The following is a 22,602-nucleotide window of genomic DNA, read 5'->3' as shown; positions in this document are numbered from 1 at the left end:
TGCCATTTTTTTTTAAGTTTTGATACTCTCTTGAAAAGTTCTAGAGCTCTTTGCAACAATTTTAAATAATTCCAGTCATTAAATACAAAAAAATAGACTTTTAAAAAAAGGTGCGCTATGTTCTCGAAGCGCACTTAAAATAAAGCAGAGGTTCGACATATTTTAAATCATACCACCACTGCAATCGCGTTCAGTTGAGAAAGATGTTTTGTATCTGTTATAAAATTCGTGGTTCTGATTGGTACATTCTCTTAGATACAGTGAAGGTTAAGAAGGTATACACCAATCAGTTTCACGTTCCGCCAGTTTCTCGTTCCGGTAAGTGGCGTCTCGTAACGGAGATTTTGAAACTATTATACTCAACAGTTTGCAATACTGCAGTTCAAAACGAATACGTTATAACGAGAATAACGTATGTCGCGAATCATTTTATTGCTTTCGCGATTTCGGCTCGCTGATTTACGTCCAAATCATTGCCGGAAGTGCCGAAAGTAAGTTTCGTGCGTTTGTGTTGAAGAGATATCGGCACTTAAGTGTCCGAAATGCATACGTCCCAGAACGAGCAGTCGGAAGTTTCAACAAGAGTATCGCGCTTTTATCGCGTTAATGGATGATAGAAATGCTAGTTGGAAAAGTGTTGTGCGCAAATATTGTCGGGAGTGTTGAAAGTAAGTCTTGCACGTTCGTCATGACGAGATATCGTTAAATAAGAACTCGAAATAAGTATATCATGGAGCGGACAGTCGACAGTGCCGGGAAACTGAGCCCAGGCGTATTGGCGTTCTTTTCCCTTCACTCACGCACACAGAGTCGTCCTGTCTATCGGTGTGACAAGCTCGTTACATGGATAGACTTAGCGTCTCTGCATGCGTAAGTGGAGGAGAAAATCGCCGGTACGCTTGGGCTCCATTTCCTAGGATTGAGTCGGGAGTTCCAAGAAAAGTATCGTGCGTTCGTCACATATATATTATAGCCACAAACGAATATTTGGAGTGTCCCGATGCTCAATGTCAGTATCGGAAGATGGGAATCCATTGCCAGAATGGCAATATTAGTATCAGTGATAGTGCAAATGTAAATATAATTATAAAGTGTAAGTGAATATCAGTGTTAAATGAATATTTAAAATACCATAGCGGAGCAATCGAAAGCTAGGATGATCGACGCAGAATGTCGACTTATTTTGGCAGGAGAATAGTGTTATGCATTTGAAAATTTTCTCTCGCACACCTGCATTCGCATCTGTCTGTCATATGACAAATCTTCGGGGCTTATTAATCGTGAAGACGTGATTCGATGGGAATGTGGTTTACACCGTAATGACTTATTTTGATAGGAGAATAATGTTATATGTTTGAAATTTTTCGCTCGCACCTGTCATATGACAAAATTTCGGGGATTATTACTCGAGAACAGGAATACGGTGTGCACCGTGACGATTTATTTGGATAGGAGAATAGTATCATACGTTTCAAATATTTTTCTCGCACACCTGGATTCTCATCTTTCTGTCACTTGACAATCTTTCGGGCCTTCTTATTCGAGAACGCGTGATCGGACAGGAATACGGTTTGCATCGCGACGACCAGAGAATGTTATCATATGTTTCAAATTTTTTTATCGCATACCTGGATTCTCACCTTTCTGTCACTTGACAATCTTTCGGGGCTTCTTGAGAACGCGTGATCGGACGGCAATACGGTTTGCACCGCGATGTCTTATTTGGACCGGATAATGTTATCATATATTTCAAATTTTTTTATCATACACCTGGAATCTGACTTTTTTGACACCTGACAATATTTCGGGGCTGATTGCTCGAGAATGCATGATTGGACGGGAATACGGTTTGCACCGCGATGTCTTATTTGGACCGGATAATGTTATCATATATTTCAAATTTTTTTATCATACACCTGGAATCTGACTTTTTTGACACCTGACAATATTTCGGGGCTGATTGCTCGAGAATGCATGATTGGACGGGAATACGGTTTGCACCGCGATGTCTTATTTGGACCGGATAATGTTATCATATATTTCAAATTTTTTTATCATACACCTGGAATCTGACTTTTTTGACACCTGACAATATTTCGGGGCTGATTGCTCGAGAACGCGTGATCGGACGGCAATACGGTTTGCACCGCGATGTCTTGTTTGGACCGGAGAATATTATCATATGTTTCAAATTTTTTTATCATACACCTGGAATCTGACTTTTTTGACACCTGATAATCTTTTGGGGCTGATTGCTCGAGAATGCATGATCGGACGGAAATACGGTTTGCACCGCGACGACTTACTTGGTCCGGAGAATGTTATTATATGTTTCAAATTTTTCTATCGCACACCTGGAATCTCACTTTTTTGACAACTGACAATCTTTCGGGGCTTCTTACTCGAGAACGCGTGATCGGACGGGAATACGTTTTGCACCGTGAGGATTTATTTGGATAGGAGTATAGTATCGTATGGTTCAAATATTTTTCTCGCACACTTGGATTCTCACCTTTTTGTCACTTGACAATCTTTCGGGGCTTCTTACTTGAGAACGCGTGATCGGGCGGGAATGTGGTTTCCATCATAATGACTTATTTTGATAGGAGAACAGTGTTATATGTTTGAAATTTTTATTCTCATGTATTTGAAATTTTTTTTGTTGCACCTGCGTCAAACTTTTTTGTTTTGTTATTCGAAAATGCGACATGATATTTCAATGCGGTTTTAAGAAGATTACATATGACTGGAGAGCAATCTGATATTATTGAAATTCTGATTTTGTTTACCGGATAATTAATTTGTTTTAGTTTTTTGTCAATCTATTTATGTTTAATATTTCAATGCTTATTTAACATAATAATTTAATGATCGTCAATATTTTTTAAAATATCTGTATACTGAAATCCATAATATGCTTTTAATATAATTTTATACAGTAGTATTTAGTATCTTTTTTATTTTGATATTTCAGTATTTTTGCTTTGGCATTCGCTTAATATACATTTAATACTACTGGTATTGAAAACAAGTTATGATGTAACGAGGTTATGATATGATGTGAATGAAATGAAAGAAATATTGGTCCACAGTACAAGTATTTATTTATTCTGTACAAAAGTTGAGTTATAAAATATTATGTCCCTATTTTACGTCTTGTTCTTAGTCTTGTATACCAAGCCGTCTTGAGTACGTTCGTATTATAACAATATCGCCGTAATAGGAACGCTCGCGCTCGTCTGCGAGTTGTTTCCCCTAAGTTTTTATCGCGATTCGAACTCTCCTACGAATTATTCTTCACGTAAGAATGAGATATACGCGCATAGCTGCGATAGGGAAACGATTCTTGACTTCTTATCCCCAGCCGATCGCCAGCGTTCCGCCCGCGCGAATTCTGGGCTCATCGTGTACATATAAACCAAACCGACTTTTTAATCCGCATATTTATTCGAGTCAACAAACAGTACAGCGAGTGTACGCTACTTCTTGTGCATTCTTGCGATAAGTTTTCAAACGAGTGCGATATATAGGCCATCCTTATAGTGAGGTTGGGCTCACACCACCCTTTCGTCGTGTCATTTCTTTTTTCTCTTTCTTTTTTTTTTCATCGTAGCTTCGCTATCTCTCTGCAGGCCGTGAGGGTGCTGTTCAGTATGTTTTCTATTCGAGGTCCTCAAGCGACATCGTCTTTTGCGGATATGGTCGATCGAATCTGTTTCTGTCATTAATTTCCGCGACGCGGGCTCAAAACTTCTCGGCGAGAATCTCGCTAATTTCTGTCTCTTTTCTTGCCTCCAGTTCTCTCTTTATTTGCATAACTGTGATTAATCATTTAATTCTTTACAGGCCCTTTGACGTCGTCGTTGTGTGCATATCGCTTCATTCTTCTTTTGTCTCTCGACAGTACGTCTCTTCTTAGCTCCAGCTGATTACTGTAGCTGTACTTTTCCCAATAAGTAAGTTTTTTCTGTTGGAAACCAGCCAGATCGATCAAAGTATCAACGCTTTAATTGAATAATAAACGTGTCTCGACACAAGATCGCTGAAAAAATGTGGCAGCATTCTTTTTCCAACGTTCGGAGTAGGTTTGAGCGTTTTTTATTTCGTGCTTTTCCTTTTGACGAATCACCTATTTCAATCGGATTATACTCTCGTTTGTTATTTTGTATGATTTTACGACTGCATGTGTTGTTCGCATAATAACCGAGTCGCGAGGAAAAGAAAAACAGAGCTTTTGTGTTTCTTTTTGTTTTCTTACTGTTGTTCGATTTTGTCGAAATATTTTATCGCCCAAATCTGCTCGATACACATACAGCTCGAATAGTTAGAATAGTAGCGTCGAAAAAAGGAGATAACAGTGATCGCGAGGAGAGACGTGTCTCTTTGGTGCGTTCGACGCTCGTTGTATGTTAGATATGGATCGGTGTTAGAAGAGATATAACATTCGTGCGCGTTCGTCAGTCTACAAATTATCGAACAGACGTGGCAACGTAACTTCGCGTGAGTGTAATTGATTACACATGTAACGTAACATACGAAAAACTAAGCTACCATACGTAGAAGCGCATGTAGTGCGGTCGTGTGTATTCTCTCGCTTATCGTACAAATTATTACAGACATTTTATGCTCGATTAACATCAAATAATTACATTATCATGAAGGAAGCAAGTCTTGTCTAAGCACGTTTGTGTAAGAAAAAGTAGAAGACGAAGTTTTGTGTGCAGAATATTCATCGACGGTTGTTCCTTCTAAAATTCTATCAAAGTGAACTTAAAATTACGCTGACATTATATCGCTCTTCACGATTGCCGTCACGCTTGAATATATAAAATATCGCATAGCTTCCAGCGGAAACAAGTGGTCAATGAACAATTCGTTGCTTAAAGAATGCATACGATATTAGCGCATTAAAAAAGCGTTGAGACGCGTTTGCGCTGAGAATTACTGGCCTTCTTATCGGGATTATTGTTTTTCCCTTCGCCTGATTTTGCGCAAGCGGATATATTAAACGTTACATTAAACATTGATGACAACGATCGCATGTGGCAGTTTATTTTCGGGAATTGCTCCTTTTGTGTAGATCGGATAGATAGGATAGTTGTCAGTCAATTATAATTCGCGTCATGTATAAGTAAAAAATGCATAATATGTTTGCCCTATTGAACACAAAATCGTTTGAGCTCTTACTATTTTCTAGTGATAATTTTCTTTTTACAAAAGCCGAGCTACGTAAATATCTGAAATTATAATTTGAGATATTCGTTTTAGGTGCCAAAATTTCTTAGGCCTCTCCGCATGCTAGGCGTATATAAAAATAAAAGATTTGAACGTCGAATTAAAATAAGAATAAGACAAGTGCGTTTCTCTTTTCCTTAGGAACGATTTTTAGGTCAATAAAAGCCGCAATATTTCCGTGTCGTATTTCTTACATCAGACTGTTGCGCGAAATTTTCGAGAACGATATGTATAGTTATTAAAGTAATTGAGTTTATGACAGAAATCGCTCTAGCTACACGACGTAATGTCTTTCTTTTTTATATAACAATATGTCTCTCTTGTCGTCTGTTTTAGAATAGAATTTGTATGCTTTATTACATATGAACCTTTTTTCTTGCAAACTTTTAGGACAATTCCCGACCAACTTAAAGTCGAAGAGCAGACTAGAGAACTTGCGTTACCGAAGTGACGAGCCTAGCTAGCACTGTTATGCATACACACTGTCATTCTTCCGCGATTTATACGACACGAGTAGGTCGTGTATATCTCGCGCGTTGATCAGCTTCTTTGTACTAACAGCAGGATCATTAAGCAGGACGGTCCGCCTTCTGAAACGAGCACTGTCAATTCATCTTGAACTGCGAAAGTAACTAGCACATGCAAAATGAATATTGATCAGGGAAATAAATATCGCTGTATTTCTTCTAAAGCTATGCGCGATTCTAATTTGATACTTATTAATATTCGTTGAAAGCTTCATTTTTCAAGAGATAATAAAAGACAACGACTGGATGAATTTTCAACGCGATAAGAAATCGATCGAGCGCGCGATCGACGTTGCTCTCGGAAAGAACAAAGCTACCATCCATCGAATTTTCTCCGGTGGACTGTCCTGCGATCCTTGCTTTCGCATTTCCCCAATTTCCAAACAGAGACGATTCGCGTCAAGGTACTTCGAAACAACAAAATACGATGTGGCTGATCTCCCCCGGCCCGACGCACACGAATCTCCCTCCCTCCCTCCCTCTTTTTCTTTCGTCTCTTTTTTTCTTTTTACATTACTTTCGTTTGCCATCGATATACTTCGCTATATATCGACATACATATAGAATATACCTACATAAATTGTGTAACACCGACGAGTCTACGCTCACGCGTAGGACCACGTACATCTTGCCCGCCTCCCTATCTGTTTTCGCTCTCACGCATCAGTCGCACGCATCATGCGTGCACATCGCGCTTACAAGAACAAGTAGCATTATTTTTTTTTTCATTTAGATATACATCGTGTGCTTCGCCTCTTACTTTCGTGCTCTCTTCCTCACGTTCTCTATTTTACAATCGCTCTCATCAATTCTCATTCTCTCACTCTCTGTCACTCACCTACCACGCGTATATATGTGATCTCCCGTTGCGCCATAGCACAGAGTTTCGCGACAGCTCCTCGTGTTTTCTCCTCGTGTGTGACGTAGGTAATGTGTTTCGTGTTTTCTCTGCGCGCCTCGTGGTCTCTCACTCTCGTGAAAAATTCGTTTACGCGTACTGTCACGTACTGTTACATGCAATTTCTTTTCTCAGTTTGTCTTTCTTTCGTTTTTTTTTCTTTTTTTTTTTAGTGGATTATGAGTTTTTCCTGTTTTTCCTTTCTTTCGTCTGCTGTGGCTGCTTGTTTTTAATACTATTTCGCTATAGTGGACTACTGTTATGAACGCTACGCTACTTTGTATTGTATTGTAATGCTTCGTAATGAACGACTGGTACTGAATGTGCATACTGGTGAACACACGCAATCTATAGGGTCCCGCTTCAAGGATACCATACGCGGCATGATCGCGAAAACGTTCGACGAGCGCTCATTAACGAGCCTTAGCAGACCGGCGAGATGAGGGTTTTTAATTAATATCCCGATATCACGGATGCGAGCGCGCGGCGTCTCATTATTCACGGAATGCGTCGCGCTCGGCGTTAAATAATCTCGCCCGGACGAAAGTGTGTAGCGCGCCTTTCGAGAGACAGATAATCGCGGTAAAAACTCGCCGGACTGTATAACCAGACTAGAAATTAATATAATTTACGATTCTTGTTATCGAAACACCGCGAATAAAGTCTACAGAAGGATTAGTGCACGCTAGTTGGTCATTTTAGTTTCTTATCAGTTTCCGTCAATTAGTTTATTTAGTTTAATTGATTAGCATTACCGCGTACAGGATGTACCGCAATTTCTTCAACTTTAACGAACACCAGCGATGTATATCGAAGAATTTCCGATACGTGTCGCAAACATTTTTATCGATATTAAATGGCTCGGTGACTGCTCAGTTACGAGAAATATGAGAAAATGTAAGAGCGAAATCGAGAAGCCGCTGGTCAAACATATGTCGATCTACTATCGTTTCCTCGACGAAGCGCCGCGTATGCTAGCCGTGACATCGAGAGTGTATGGGTCCTGTAGGCTCCAGTTACAAAATAACATATGCAACGTGAGAAATCACGATCTGGCTAAGTGTTGCTCTGCACTCGAACGCTTCCTGTTTAATTAGTACTCGTGTGTGTCCTCGGTTACGAATAGTTTAATCATAGTTTACAATTAACCGCTTTGTGTCTCCATCTTGTTAAAAATCTTAGACATCAACATACATTCATTTTTTTTATATAATAAATCGTTATTAGAAACCTATCTCGTATTCGCTATGCATTTAATATAAATTTCATCGTGTTACCGCGTTATCAATCGTTAATTTGTTTATTTACAAGAGATGTACCTCTACGAAATTCACTTTATCCTCGCCCTTTTTACGTTAATTAATTAATTCATTAGACCGCTGCCGGTGTGTCGTCTCAGCGCGGCAGATATATATTACCCTCGATCTCGAGAAGAGAGAAACAAGTCTTTCTTTCTTTTTTTTTCCTTTTAAAAAACGCGCGAAACTACGTGCTGTGTCTCTCATACTTTTCTTCTTTTCCTTTTTTTCTTTTCGAGACACAGGGAGAGACACCCGCGCGTGCTCTCGTCGGGTAACGTTACTGCACCTGTACTTGCACACGCACACGAGTGGGATGATTACGTAATTAAGTAGCGTATTACCAAATGTAATGACAGACGGGGAAAACTCAGGTCTCCTCTCGGGATGGACGTGAAGCGTATCCTGTTTTTTATTCTTTCTTTTTCTTTTCCTTCCTTTTTCTCCCTGTAATCCTACTTCGGACGTTCGTTTATTTACACGTGTTAATCGTATCGACAAGTCCACAGGTCGCGTGGATATATAAAATCTGTCTCGTTACGGCGGCACAGATTTTTGTGTGCGCGCGAGCACACGTTATACGCCTCTTTCTTCCTCTCTCTCTCTCTTTCTCTATTTACACAAGTTTCTGAACAAATAAACCCACCGGATGCGTTCTATCTGTGTTGTTAAAAAAATACTTCATTTTCGCCTCGTCGGCAGCAGGACGCCTCACGTCTCACGGCGGCGATGGGTGTTCCTGGGTGGATTTGTGGGGATACGGATGGGTGACAGAAAAGTAAACGAAACAAACAGGGAAATAAAATAAAAGAAATGAACTTGCAGTGAGTGACCTTGTCTATTTTCTATCGAATAGTTCGATACTATATTATTGTTATAGTGTGTATTCGCTTATCTCGTTTGCGCGCGAGTGAGTACCATTCACTGTTGAATCCACGCGCGTCTCTGTAGTGTCGCTCTTTTGCGCAACGAACGAACGAACGATTGATTGATCAAGCGGGATCTTGCCTTCCTGTTTTTCTCCGTCGCTTATTCGAACTCTGCTCCGCGACTAGCGAGATCTTACTGGCATCCTCACTTGCCTGCGGCAAACATGAGCGCACTCGTTGGCGAAACGAAATCTGAAGTGGCAAGTGGACTTTTCATCTATATTAATTTTCGATAATCACCTTGGTTGAAGAAAAATTGAAGGAAAATCAGAGATGAACACGTAACATATAGGTGAATCCTGATTATGAATTAAATTCCGCATATTTTATCAATAAGATAACTTAAGAATGTTATTTGTTTAAAAGATGCACCGATATCCGACAGAATTGTGTGTTTCGAGTGAAATAGTGTAAAGAGTGCGTCATCGGGATCGAATTCGCTCGTTCGTCGTTGCGCGATACGCAAGAAGTGGGAATACAAAACGACGGATAAAGGCGAACGGACAGACGACAGGACCGACGTGGATGGCGGAGGCGTACGATACTTAGGCTTACAATACTGCAGTGGATAACATTATGCAGACGCTGCTGAATTTCCGCCGTGTTCGCGATTCTCGACCGATCGTGATCATTCGCTCTCGCGAATGGTCGACGAAAGTGAGGGACGATGAATTATGATCGAACCTTCGAAAGCGAGCCGGGCCGTACGAGCGATCCGCGCAACGACTCTCGTCTCGCTGTCTGAGATTCTGAATAGGGGATGATCTCTTCCGTTCTTTTTTTCACTCTTTCACACGCACGCACGCAGGCACACATTCATGCACGTATCCTCCTCCTCTCGCCACAGTACTCATTTTCCGCGCATAATTCGTATTTACAATAATTCGTTAGTGCAGTCGCGCTCGCAATTTTCCCTTGTGACCGACACAAACGAAAAATTACTCACTGCTTCGTCTTTTACTCTCGCACGTGTTGCGTCGTATTCGCGCGCGCGCACGCATGTCCAGGTCGCGTGTCGCACCCGCGAGTATATTTCAGTTCGCGCAATCGACGATTTTACGCACGTTCGGCGCACGATTGTCGCGTGAAAAAAAGCGAATTCCGCGGTATGTGCAGCGAATGCGTGAAACACGTGTGCATGCGCGCGCGAGTCTTTTGCCTGGCAGTCGATAATAAATAAAATAATAAACAAAGAAACGTAGAACAAAAATAATAAATCGGAAACATGATCGAATAGTCAATTGATTGGGTCTGCTAATAACAATGGATCGACGCGTTGTTCGTGTTTGACACTTGGAACAAAATCGGAGTGAAACGGGGAAATAAACGACAATGGGGTGGATGCCCAGGGGAGGGGGAGAAAGGAGAGGTTTGTTCGTGCCGCTTCTTCACCCCTGGCAGTTCACGTTAATTTGTTCGCTATTAAATTTGATATTTCACTAGCAAATATAGAATATCGAGTGTTTGAATATTCGTAGAGCGTAATAATAGCGGATAATAAATATAATACAGATCTATAGATAGAAGTCTCGGTATGGTACAGCTATTATACACATCTGTCTTGCTAACTTCGCGACTCAGTCTCTCGCTCGCTCGTTTTCGCCGCCATCTTCCCTACCGAACGGGATTCGAGTCAACGACGTACACTGTAGTCTCGTTGACTCGTGACAATAATTAGACCGTCGTAGTAGTGGCTGAAATTCGCACGAGTTCGTGTCGCGCAACCGCGACGCTTCGTTCGCCGAGCCCGTCTTCAAACTCGGTGCTCGCGTCGTCCGTCGCAATCGCATCACTCATATCTCTCTCTCTCTCTCTCTCTCTCTCTCTCTCTCTCTCTCTTTGCACACGCATGCTCGCTCACATTTTCTCTCGCACTCGTCCACGCGCTCTCATTTCATGTATAAGATTTACCTAGAAATACGGCACTCTTTCTTAAATCTCCCCGACCCTCCTCGCTGTCGAGGCGGGTCAGGAGCCACTTGTACATATTCATTAGGAATTTATTTACACGCGTGCTAACTATCCTACTCACGATCTCGCACGCGAACTCGAATGATCCTTCGTCCTCGGCGTCCTTCGACTGAACGGTCAGCCGCGCACTACCGGTCCGAGCTGACGCCGCGCGAGAAGACACGATTACTTCCACGACGCGACACAAATTCTTCGGCGACTCTCCGCCATTCCTTCGCGAGCCGTTGTACGATCATCGAGGTACTACGTCGCGCATCGTGTCGCGTCGACGACTTGGAGTATTCAAGCGTAGTATCTACGAGGTCTCCCGGCAGTCCGCTCGCGGTTCTCGCTCCGGATTCATTAATTACCGCATTGGTCGCGTGGTCGAAAACGTTCAGTGATTTTCAGGTACTCTTTTCTCGAGGCGCGGCGCGCTCGGACGATCGCGCGAAACGAGGAACGACACTGCGTGTCTCTCCTCGTCGACCCCGAGCGAGGACCCCTTAACGAAGGACCGTTCGTCGTCGTCGTCGTCGTCGATGGCCGAGCTCACGCGATATTTTTCGTTTCAAATGAAGGATTCGCGACGCTTGAATTAGAGAGACGCGATCTGATGGGATCGCGTAGCCCACTAATATATGCTTAGATGTCTTCCTTTCTCCTTCTTTCTCTCCCTCTTTCATACTCATCACCTCCTTTCGCTCGAGGATACTTAGCACGCTGCCACGACTCCCGCTCCCGTCTCGTATTTGAATAAATATCTACCAGTTAGCGTAATGATAAGAAGGACAACCAATACGACTACCATTTATAGTAGTGATAATAGTGGGCGTGTACTATAAGTAGTGTACTAGTAGTAGCGTATCTTCGTCTTTTTTTCCGCTTTTCCTCTTTCTCTCTTCTATCCATCCTGCCCTCGGCGTCGTCTTCGTCGTCCTACGGGCATTTCACCCTGGGAACTCCGAGTTCGTTAATAGTTAATATGGCGTGCGCCGCTCGTGTGTCGTGCGTGTCTCTTCTCTCGACGTGTCTTTTTAGCTCTTCGACCTTCGTCCTTTTTCTCTCTCCTCCTCTCTTCTTTTTCTATCTTCTCCGCCGTCTTCTCTCTTCTCTACTATCTCTCGAGTCGGCGCGACCGTGGATCGTGCGTGTCTTACGATCGAGGGACGGCCGAGGGGCGCGCATGTCGCGCGTCTCTCAAGAAATCAATTAAACGTAGGATAATCACAGAAGAAGGGGTTTCGACGTATGGGATATACGTTCTCGTACGCGGCCGTTGTTGTCGCTTCACTGCAGCAGCTGCAGCAGCAACGTGCTCATCAGCACGCTGCCCGTCGCCAGGATCATGCTCTGCGTGTACCGAAACTGTGGGTTTGCGCGGCTCGCGTACGTCAGCTCCTCGTTCTTCACCACCTCGTTCGGATGATCCGAATACTCCTCTGTGAAAAAGAAAAATGAGGATCCACGTTAGACATTGCGGTTACTACTTTTCATATCCTGACAGGTTTGGAGTTTAAAACTAGAGGTAAAACAAAGAAATAGAGAAAACAAAGAAATATTATACAATGGTTCTTTGAAAATAAGATTCAGAGATGGAAGGAGTAAAAAAAATCACAAACATTTAGCGCACAAACAATTATCTAAGTCGACTTTAATGAAGTAAACTTTTAAATCACATTTTAAAGAGGAGGAGTAGATAATACATTTTTATAATATTGCAAATACTTTCAAACGGGAAAATCAAGCAATATCACGATCTGAATAGGAATCAGTTCCTGAATAGGATTATGTTGAGGATATTGAGGTTCGTCGGATGATACCCTTCCAGAAGATATCCACAAGCGTTCAAGTAGCACTTCAAATTTTAATGATTATTAACGCCGAGCGGGACGCTGGATAAAGCAAGAGAGCGAGAGAGAGCGGTGAAATCCTTGGCAATTCCAAGTCGACACCTCGGGAACGTGTATTCCCTATCGTGTCGTGTCTCGGAAACACGGCGCGTTAATGGCTGAACGGCTATCCGCGCGGCTTATCGGTGAAATGCAAATGCCCGCGTACGCGGTGCATTTAGAAGTCAAATTATCGTAGACGTCGGCGCAAGAAGGGCGAGCAATGCCAGATCGACAGATGGCTTTCGGCCAGTTTTCATCTGATCGGATCTTGACACCGCGCTTCGCCGGCTCTCCACCTGGCGTACACGAAACTTACGCGTGTTTACAAGGTGTATTTAGTGTTACATGCAGCGGTCTGATTCTTATCTTGGAGATAAGCGCGATTTTAATGAGCGTCAATGAGCGAAACTTCAAGCTTTAATCATACATTGAAGACAATCTTTGCATTAGGAGAGTATATCTCACAATCCGAACACGGTTATTTACAGGTAATGCTCTTGGGTTTTCGCCGTGGAACTCTTGATTGATAACATCTTAGAAATGAGAAAGCGCATGTCTGAAATTCTTGCGTTACAGATTCCATTACAGATATCTTTATGAAAGAACATTGCTGATTTAAGCTTACTTGCAAAATGCTCCGAAAACTATCCGTTGACAGTCAATAAATAATTGTAAAATTAACAAAAGTAAAAGTGACAAGAGCTTCCTCTTTCATACAAATATCATTTTATTTAAGAACAGCATGCAAGAATCTTCAGCGTATCATTTCTCGCGGCTGACATCACATATTGGGCCACCGCGAGTATTCAAAAGCCTTAAATGCGACAATTAGCAAATTAGCCAAAAACAATAGAAAATTATTCAAACTTTTTCTTTTTAATTAAAAAAATTTTGAGCGAAATTAGACCGAAATTTAAACGAAATTAGAAATCTAAAATACGGAAAAAAACGTTAGCCAAGTAAAATAGTTCAGCTGAGCGAATAAAAGGATAATAATTTGATATAAAACGACTTACGCGGGTTAATAATTGACAGCTGTGATCATTATCATTTCTACTATAATTTAGTCTAGATCCCGAAGAGAGAGAGCAATGCGTAGCGTTATGTAGATAATAAAAGATGCTTGGCCATCATAGTGCGAAGCTGAAGCAAATGCATCAGGAGCAAGCAGTCTGACGCGACGGACGCTGCTGATGCTCCGACTGTCAATTAACGTCGATCTGCAATGACCGTCGATGATTACCGCGCGGCACACCTCGCGTGTCCGATGTGCGTGATTTAATTACGCCGGATGCTCTCTTCCTGAAGTAAAAGGAGACCCATGACTATCCTTTCCTAATCGAATTCCTACAAATTGTCCGATGACTCCACACATCTCGACTGGTATCGATGCGAGGTGATACCCAGCGACCCGACGATCGGATCCAAAAATAATAAGAGGTAACAAAAGAGAAGCAGCGCGAAGGAGCGTTCCCGAGCGATATTTCGTTCGGACAGAAAGGGCAGGCAAGCCAGAGAGACAGATAGATAGACAGAGAGCGAGTGCAATGGTGAAGTGACGACGTGGCGTGGTACGTACTGTTCTTCTTCTTCTGGCCGATCGAGGTCTTGGGCGGCGTGGAGGACGGCGGTCCATTGTGAATCGGCGGTTGCGGCTGATGCGGATGCACGGGGTAGATGGCCGGCGGGGGTACGTGAGGCAGGGTCGGCGCCACCGTGGCCGGCTGATGATGATCGTGATGATGATGAATGCTGCCCCCCGGGTAGAATCGATCTCCGCCCTTGTAGACGCTCGGCGGCGGCGGCGGGGGCGGCAGGCCGGCGGCTCCGCCGCCCAAAATCGCGGTGCTCGTCGAGCTGCTGCTGGGCATGGTGCTGCTGGTCACGGCTACGGCTGGAAAACGGCACTCGGTGATTACGCGGTCCTCGCTTCTCCCGTCCGCGATCGCGGAGCGGCGCAGGTGTCGAAGAATAATCGACGGCGGTTTCTTCGCCAACCGACTGGCCGGCCGTTACGAGGCCGCCGTTCTTGGAACGTCCGAAGAGAACGAGTCGCGCGAGCGACAGACCTTATTATAGAGCGGAAGGAAAATTCGTACCGTTACGTTGAAACACGCAGGCTGTTTGAAATATGACATTTGAATAACTTATCGTCGAATCTTACGGAACTCTGAAGACCATCAGAGGACGTAGAATATCGCTCTCAGTAGAATCGCGTTTGTGTCGATGGACGATAATCGTCCGTGTTTTTAAACGCGTGAGGCACAATTTGGAATCTATTTGACATTTTTGCAAAAAGAATACATTTTTGTTCTCGTGATAGAAACTTATACATAACAGGCATATACGTGAGAAGATATCTCTCTTTTCAGTCTATATTTCTAAATATTTCTTTTCCATCGATCATTCCCACGTAGTGACGCACAGCTCGACGTAGTGCTTGCTAACTCCTTGAAAATAAAACTCACGACCGAAGAACGCGCCCCCGGGTGATATAATTGTCTGGAAGTAGCCGCGCGCGAACTCTCCACGTCTACGGTAGACGCGGGCCTCGCGCTGTGGAATCTTCAATACTCGAGGAGAGTTCAGAGTTCCCGGCCGGCGAAATAGCTGGTCATTATGGCGCATGAATCGTCTCTGCCGGGGCGAAGGTGGTAGGAACGAAAGGGAGCGAAGCCTCGGGGAAGTAAGGGACGAAGGAACGGGAGGACGCGTCGAGGATGCTTCGGAACGAATTGGGGAGAGAACAGCGGGGTGAAATGAAACGGTAGAATTTATTGTGCCCCGGGACACAGCGTTGGTCACCCCGACCGCAACAAATGACGCACGGTAAGGATTATAATCGATAGGGATTATTTAAGAGAGGCGGCGGGACACACAGGGCAGAAGGCTGGCGAAGAGAGGGAGGGTAGGACACGAGAACGACGAAGAGGAGATGAGCTCGCGAAGGATGGCGAACGAGACGAATACGCCGTCCGTAATGGTAGCCGTTCCTCACGTAACTGATTACGGGATAATGAATTTATGGACCATTTCTGTTTCGTCCACGCGCGGCTTTCTTTCGCCCATCGTTTTCATTCGTTCTTTATCTTGCTTCGTACCAAGGCGCGCGTCTTCGACGGAGGTCGAGCGCGGAACGAGAAAGCGTGAAGAGTCGAAGAACGTGATTTACACGTGGAATGAAAAGGCGGTGTTCATCGTGCAAACGACGCCTGTTATTTCAGATTATGATAATTGAGAAATTAGAATATATAACTGCCGCGCGAGCTGGCTTCTTCTTCCTCCTCATGGGAAGAACGTGCATTTCGGTACGCGAATGCGCGCAACGCGATGCAAATGAGGAGCGCGCGAGCGAGCCCGCGGAGCGAATCGACACGCCAGCCGATCGCTCGCGGAGGCTGAGGGCTTTCCACTGCCGAGGGTAACAAAGAACAAAGGGAACTCGCCCTTAGGCGCGAGAGGGGTGCGTATTCGTCCGAGTATTCTACAAGTAGGAAAAAATCCATCGTTTGTGCGATTGAAATGCCGAAGCGCGGTCATCATCTGCTCCACGTCTACATCAATCTTCGTAGCCGTCGAAACGCGTGAGACCCGCCACGACAACGTTCAGAGCGATTACTTACAGTTGTTACGTGACGTCGCCGACGAGGACGAGGTCTCGGCATCAGCGCTGCAGCAGACCTTGAAGACAACCTTCATGTTGTGGCTGGTGCACCGGCCGCCGATGCGCCTATGGAGGTCGTCCTTGGACGAGGTGCTGATGAAGTAGTAATCGTGGCCTGGGAGGAACTCGAGACCATCGGGTTGCGGCGTGAACGGCCTGAAGGTGATGGTGAAGTACATCGTTTTGCGCGGCTTGTCGCAGACCGCTATTACCCGCGGATTGGAGTTCGTTATCCGACATGTCTCGTACTCCTCCTTGGACACCTGCAAAACGCCGAAGAGAAATTCTGCAGTCGACGCTTGACGACGACGGTCTAATCGATCGGCGATGCGCGACGAAGCCTTGCGGCCGCAACATCGTAGCGACATTAATCGCTGATTGATCGCTGTGAAGGGTGGTCCGTCTCAGCGTTTCCCCCTTGCGAGACGATTCCCGTCCTCGTGCGGAGAAGAGGGCTTCATTGTCGGGGCTAATCGTCGCGCGGGAAGAAACGGCGGAGACAATGGGACGACGACGGATGACGTAGGGTGGAGGGACGATCGAGTGGACCGAAGCGATTAGGTCACTGTCGTCGACGGTGGACGCAGGAACAGTCTTCGAGAGGTTTTGCTAAGGAGTGGGCGGACGCCGTTGGAATGTTTGATAGTTACACCCGTGAAAGCCGAGAATTTCCCGCAGTTACTTCTCAGGCGAGCGGAAGTTTGTAAGGACGAGCGCACGCGCGCGATACCCGACTTCTTCGTGCTGCGTCAGCAGCGGTATCGGTCGAGTCCACGTTGCAGAATAGTTCTATAGGTCAGAATTAACGCTCAACCGTGGATTATTCGATAATTATTCGATGGAAATCGAATAGAGGTTAACATTTTAGACCAATTAACGGCGACGGAAGAAATGGGCGAGATAAGCTCTCAACGATTACGATCTCTTGAATGAAGCGAATCCAGGTTGGAGAAAGATACCGTAGGATCGTGTTCAAGGTTGTCTCACCGGTACAAGTATGTCCAATATTTCTTTCAACTTATCGGTAAATCTACATCTCAAGTAGCACGGCACGCTTGTCGAAGAGCGGATGTCGTTTCGGCGATATAATAGAAGCGGGTTAAGCAGCCAGTTTCAAGTAGCAGCAGCTGTCTAAACATTGGTGGACATTGATCGACAAATTTTTTACGCTTAAAATGCTTGCTATTGTCACGGATTTTGTTATCTGGGCGGATACACACGGAGATCTATGTAGTTATTTTCGCCGCAGTCACAACTGGTAGAAAGTCCCGTTGCCACAAGTTTCATGAATGTTAAAACAAATATTACAGAAATTCTCTCTCACTTACGTTGTAGATGATGTACTTCTCAGTATCGTCATCATACGTGTCCGACGTGTACACAGGACATATTATATTGACCTGATCGTACTCGAACGCCGCGTTGTGCTTGTTCACATCGATTATGTGATCTGTGTTGTCTATTCGAAATCTGTAACAGAAAAACGGACTCTCGTAAGCATTTCATTGAAGATACAATCTTTATTAATCACGCACACCGAATCATCACCAATCATTCGTACTCCATTCATCTTATAAATTTATATCTCATCTGTTTTATATATTTAGAGCACAATTTTATCGTGCACGCACGTTTCAACATAAAGCGAATAATTTTCTGTACAATTTTATGTGGTACTCTGGTATTAATAAAATGCACTGTCTACGATAGACTGGAGTGCGACATTTATTGAAAGAGAAAAGATCGTTATTGCAAATGTCTTTTCAGCTCTGCAATGTTTTGCAGAAAGTCGACTTTTTCAAGTCTCCGGAGCCTACGGCGAGCGCTTTTCGAGGAAGATCATATTTCCAGTAGACTATGGCGATGCAACGGCATACCGCCGCGTTTCCGCGCAGCAAGTTCCGAGACTCTGTCCGTGAAACATTCGCGAGATGCCGACGCCTCCGGTGGACTGTCGGGGGTGCGAGAGGAACAGAGGGGACCAGCGCGTCCCTACGGCCTGTCGGTAGCCAGGTCAGGAAAGGGAGAAAAAGAAAAGAGGCGGGCTCGCCCTCGTAAGCACCCAACGTCAGATAGGCAGGCGCCCATGGTGTCGAAGCATCGCGCAAGTGTATGTACCGGCCCTCATACAGGGTGTTCTAGAAATAGTCCACAAGCCCCTCTAATCGGGGTCTCTTTGTCGTCGAAAATAAAAAACCAGAGGGTCCCCATGTTCCTTAGCGCGCCGTGATATTTTTTTTTTTTTTTAACATTGGACACCTATGGTGAACCTTTGTGTCAATATGCGCCAACATGTTAGTTTACACAAAAAAAATCGGCTGGAAAATGAGTTCGTTGTCTGAAGACGAATCGTCGTTCGTCTGAGGCGAGGAGCGGCTCGCCGAGACCGCAAGTTCCGATCGCGAGTAATTCAAGGGAGAGCTTCCACGAGACTTCTTCCACGTAGAGACGTGGGATCGCCGTTTCCTCTCAGCTTGGTGCCCGCTATCTTAGCTCGGACACCCCGTACATTTACGCGTGCGGGTATGCACTAGCTAGCGGCCGTACACGCGTGCACACACGCGCGCCGTCGCATTATGTAGCGGCGGGTTTGCCGGGATATACCCGGTGAGGATGGAGGAACGAAAGGTCGGAAGGATGAGAGGAGAGGAAGAATGGAGAGAAGGTGTAGAGAGAGAGAGAGAGAGAGAAGAAGAGGTGGCGGCGGCGGACGGTTCCCTATATAACCGGTTCTTACCGCGAGCGTTCTCGCACACGCTAATACGCGCTCCGTAAGTCGAGATGTACGCAAGCACAGCGACGTACTCCCCGTTTCGCGTCGACCTATTTCGCGCATTTCGCGCGAGAGTCGGCGAGAAACTACCGTTCGATGTAGCCTATGAAAATTCATCGCGCGTAATTTCATATGGGAGATCTCGTGCAATCGGCGACCATTTATTCTTATTTACAAAAGCATTCGTTCAATGTATAGATATCGATGCGGATCGTTCGGTGATATTTGCTCGAATAACGTATCTTGAAATGTAACTATTTATGATGAAGCATACGTATACAAACACACAGACGCATCCCTTTTGCTGATTTTGGTGATTTGATTTCACCGAACAGTAGAACATTTCACCGCGTTTGCATTGTGCCGTCTCTTATTTTGATGTTTTTCACTTACGCCGAGTCCCGTCCTCGTTCGCGTTTTACGCGTTTATAGATGCATGCATCGCCGTCCGATGCATCCACTTTTTGCGCGCGCATCGCGAGCGCAGTCGAGCTTTACGTAGCCGTATTTATCTTCTCTCGCTTGCTCTCTTCCTCTCGCGCTCGTATTCGCGTTCTTATGTGTTTTAACGTTTATCCGAGTCGCCGCTACGTAAAGCGCTCGTGGTGAAGCGTACATAGATATTTTTGTTGCCTATTCGTATTCCCATGCTATCTCACGTGCTGCTTCCGCGATTGGATCATGTAGAGTCAGTCACGGATGATATAAGCAGTAAATCGTAACCATTTATCTTTTTCGTGTACATAAATCTCAAAGGTTTTGTTCTACAGAGCACGCTAAAGTTCTCTAATCTCTTTAACGTTAGATTCACGATAATTCATACAAATTGCACGGCGATGCCTTTCCTCCCCGCGGGAGATGTAAGGATTGAAAAAGAAAAAGTCAAATGTATTTAGTCAAATATATTTATCAGCTCAATCGATTTCGCTCCATAATTAAAAACGCCTGTTCTGCTGATTATAACGATATAAATACGTCAACGCCGATAATTTTGGAATTGCTCCCTTCTGTCTTCGGGCACAGAATTATATGACAGGTATAATGTATAATTACCTGCCGGGTGGAGGTATTCGCGACGGGCAGATTGACCGCAAATTTGTCAAAGTATACGATCCCCAAATTTGATACGAAGGCTCTCTCACACGAGCACGCGCGCGCGCACAAGTCACGCCTGTCACGAGAGACATGCACGACGCTGCTACGTCGTCGGGAAACGCGGGCGTCGAATGTACGCGTCCCGACGTTTCGGAGCGTTAACGGACAATCTCGTAAGTGGGCGTGTAAGGGCCCGAAAATTGGAAGGTAGGCCGGGCCACGGCCAAATTAACGTTTGGCGATAATATCCGCTCCCTCTCTCTTTCTCTCTCCTCGTCTCCCTTTTTCTCCGGGTACCCCCATCGGTCGGGAATCCGGTACCCTAAGCGCAACAACGACCGAGAACGCGCACACGAGGGACGTCCGTTCACGCGTGTGCGCGTGCATGTGCGTGCACGTGGAATGCGTGTGAGTGCGCGTGGGCGTATAGGACGTTTCGTTCGCGGCATGGCCATTCACGAATTTATTAGAGACCGTATATGTACGTGGCAGCCTGAATTACTCGTGATAAAAACGCCGCGTTCTCCTTTCGTCGTGAGTTCGATTGCTCGGGAGAGATGAGACGAGGCGAAGCAAGAGATTCTCGGGGACTGTCCTCGTTCTCGACGTCGTCGTCGTCGTCGACGGACGGATAATGTACGCGGAGGAGGCGATACGCGAGGGCAGTTTTATCGCCGTTTCCGCCGAAACACGTAGTCAAACGTGTTTAACTTTTTTTTTCACCGCCCGTTGCTCGCCCTGTACCGGAGATTTTTTATTCGCCCGATTATTGCCACCGCCGGGTTAGGGACCCGGCAAAGAGGCTCCTCGTGTCTTCCTCTTAATCGCGAAAGTTCGACCGTAAGCCGACTTTTTCCGTCGTTTCGACTTTCTCGTTGTTGACGTTGGCGTTCTTTTCCCTTTTTTCTTCTCTCTCTCTTTTTCTCTCTTGCGCGAGTACTCCGATACCACGATCTATAAAGTAAGATCATCTTTTGCTCCTCGAATCTCCCTTCTTCGCCCCCTCTTTCTTTTCGCTTCGATCGCGGGGCACAAAGAACGTCTCTCGTATACGTACACGCCGACCGGACGTGTTATTGGTAGCCCCGATGTGTGATTTAAGGGTCTCCCCCCGGGGAACGGTGTCATTTGCATATACCTACGTATTCGTAGGATCCCTCGAGTACCCTCGTATTAATGTGATACCTCGTCTCGGTTCTTAACAGTTCTTTTCTGGCCTTAGGTAAACACTCGGCATGAATATGTATGCTACCTCTGCTAGGTGACCTGTCCAAGATTCGAAAGTACTATGTGCAGACATCGAGCCTTGCTTCATAGTCATGCTTCTCTCTCTCTCTCTCTCTCTCTTTCTACGCATCGTCGTAGTAGATTGCATTAACGATATTATTGAATGCCTGTATTTTTTCGTCCGCGTTGCGTTACATTGCGACGGAGAGCATAACGGTGCGCGACGTCTTTTCTTGCGTTGAAACATGACTGGAAAACGCGACCGTCTATTTATTGATTTTGACGGGAATAATGGGGGCATAATTGAATACGGAGCCATTTAAAATACTGTATTCAGAGTTGATCTCGCAAGAAATGCAATCGAACATGATTCGCAAGCGCCAGTCGTCAAAGTGATTTCCGCGGCGCGTATGAGCGCAAAAGTGATTTAGCCGCCGACACAGCGCCCCGTACTCTACCTCCAACTGTCTTCATTAATTCCCACCACTGTCTAGCCGACGCCAATCAACTACCTAGCAAACCCTGCCAAAGGGTCCCCCTAATTGGAATCGCGAAAAAGTGGGCGTGTTCCGATTCGGAGTTCACTAGCGTTTCGGATCGTCCGTGGTGCGCTTCTGTCTGCCATTCGGCGCGATGGCAATTTTCTGTCTCACTAGTCGCGACATTGATAACTTTGTGTCTCCCGAATACTTTGTGACACGAAACTCCGAAGCTCTACAATTCCCGTATCTTCTCTTATTACTTATCCGATTTGATCTAAACAATATTGTCATTTATAGAATTCCATCACCGTTTGTTCTCTCCCTGGTAGGACGTAGTACATAACTAGTTTGGATTCGTTTTAGCTATGTGAACCTGGCACCCGACTTTTGAAAAAATAATTTTTTTCTACGTAAAAAGTTAGCATTTTGTTTGTAGTTGTTTGTAGTAACAATAATTTCGTTTGTAGTTCCATCCATTAAAAATTATAGAAATTTAAAAAAATGAGTAGCACCCCACTTTGAGATATCTCAAATCTGCAAGCGGGTGACGTTTCTAAATCGTTTGTAGTTGTTTGTAGTGATTTTCGTTTCGTTTGTAGTCGAACCGTTCAAAAGTTACAACAATTTAA

At 44.9% G+C, this 22,602-nt stretch overlaps 1 protein-coding gene across 2 annotated transcripts in view; it reads right to left on the bottom strand.

Moving 5' to 3' along the window:
• Window positions 1-3,085: 3,085 nt before the first annotated feature.
• The window catches only part of LOC116842206 (ephrin-B2), a 517,056-nt gene continuing 497,539 nt past the window's right edge, over window positions 3,086-22,602 (bottom strand). For both annotated transcript variants that reach the window (XM_032811061.1, XM_032811060.1), the window contains exons 2-5: window positions 17,725-17,866; window positions 16,356-16,659; window positions 14,312-14,626; window positions 3,086-12,279 (exon numbers count right to left, since the gene is read on the bottom strand). In XM_032811061.1, coding sequence (XP_032666952.1) covers window positions 12,128-12,279; window positions 14,312-14,626; window positions 16,356-16,659; window positions 17,725-17,866 — 913 coding nt within the window. In that variant the 3' untranslated portion in view covers window positions 3,086-12,127. The remainder of the gene's footprint in view (window positions 12,280-14,311; window positions 14,627-16,355; window positions 16,660-17,724; window positions 17,867-22,602) is intronic.

Source organism: Odontomachus brunneus, unplaced genomic scaffold, assembly GCF_010583005.1.
Source record: "Odontomachus brunneus isolate Ranch 3 - 2012 unplaced genomic scaffold, Obru_v1 Obru_scaffold_022, whole genome shotgun sequence".
Classification (NCBI taxonomy): Eukaryota; Metazoa; Arthropoda; class Insecta; order Hymenoptera; family Formicidae; genus Odontomachus; species Odontomachus brunneus.
This window is presented reverse-complemented; position numbering and strand designations above follow the sequence as displayed.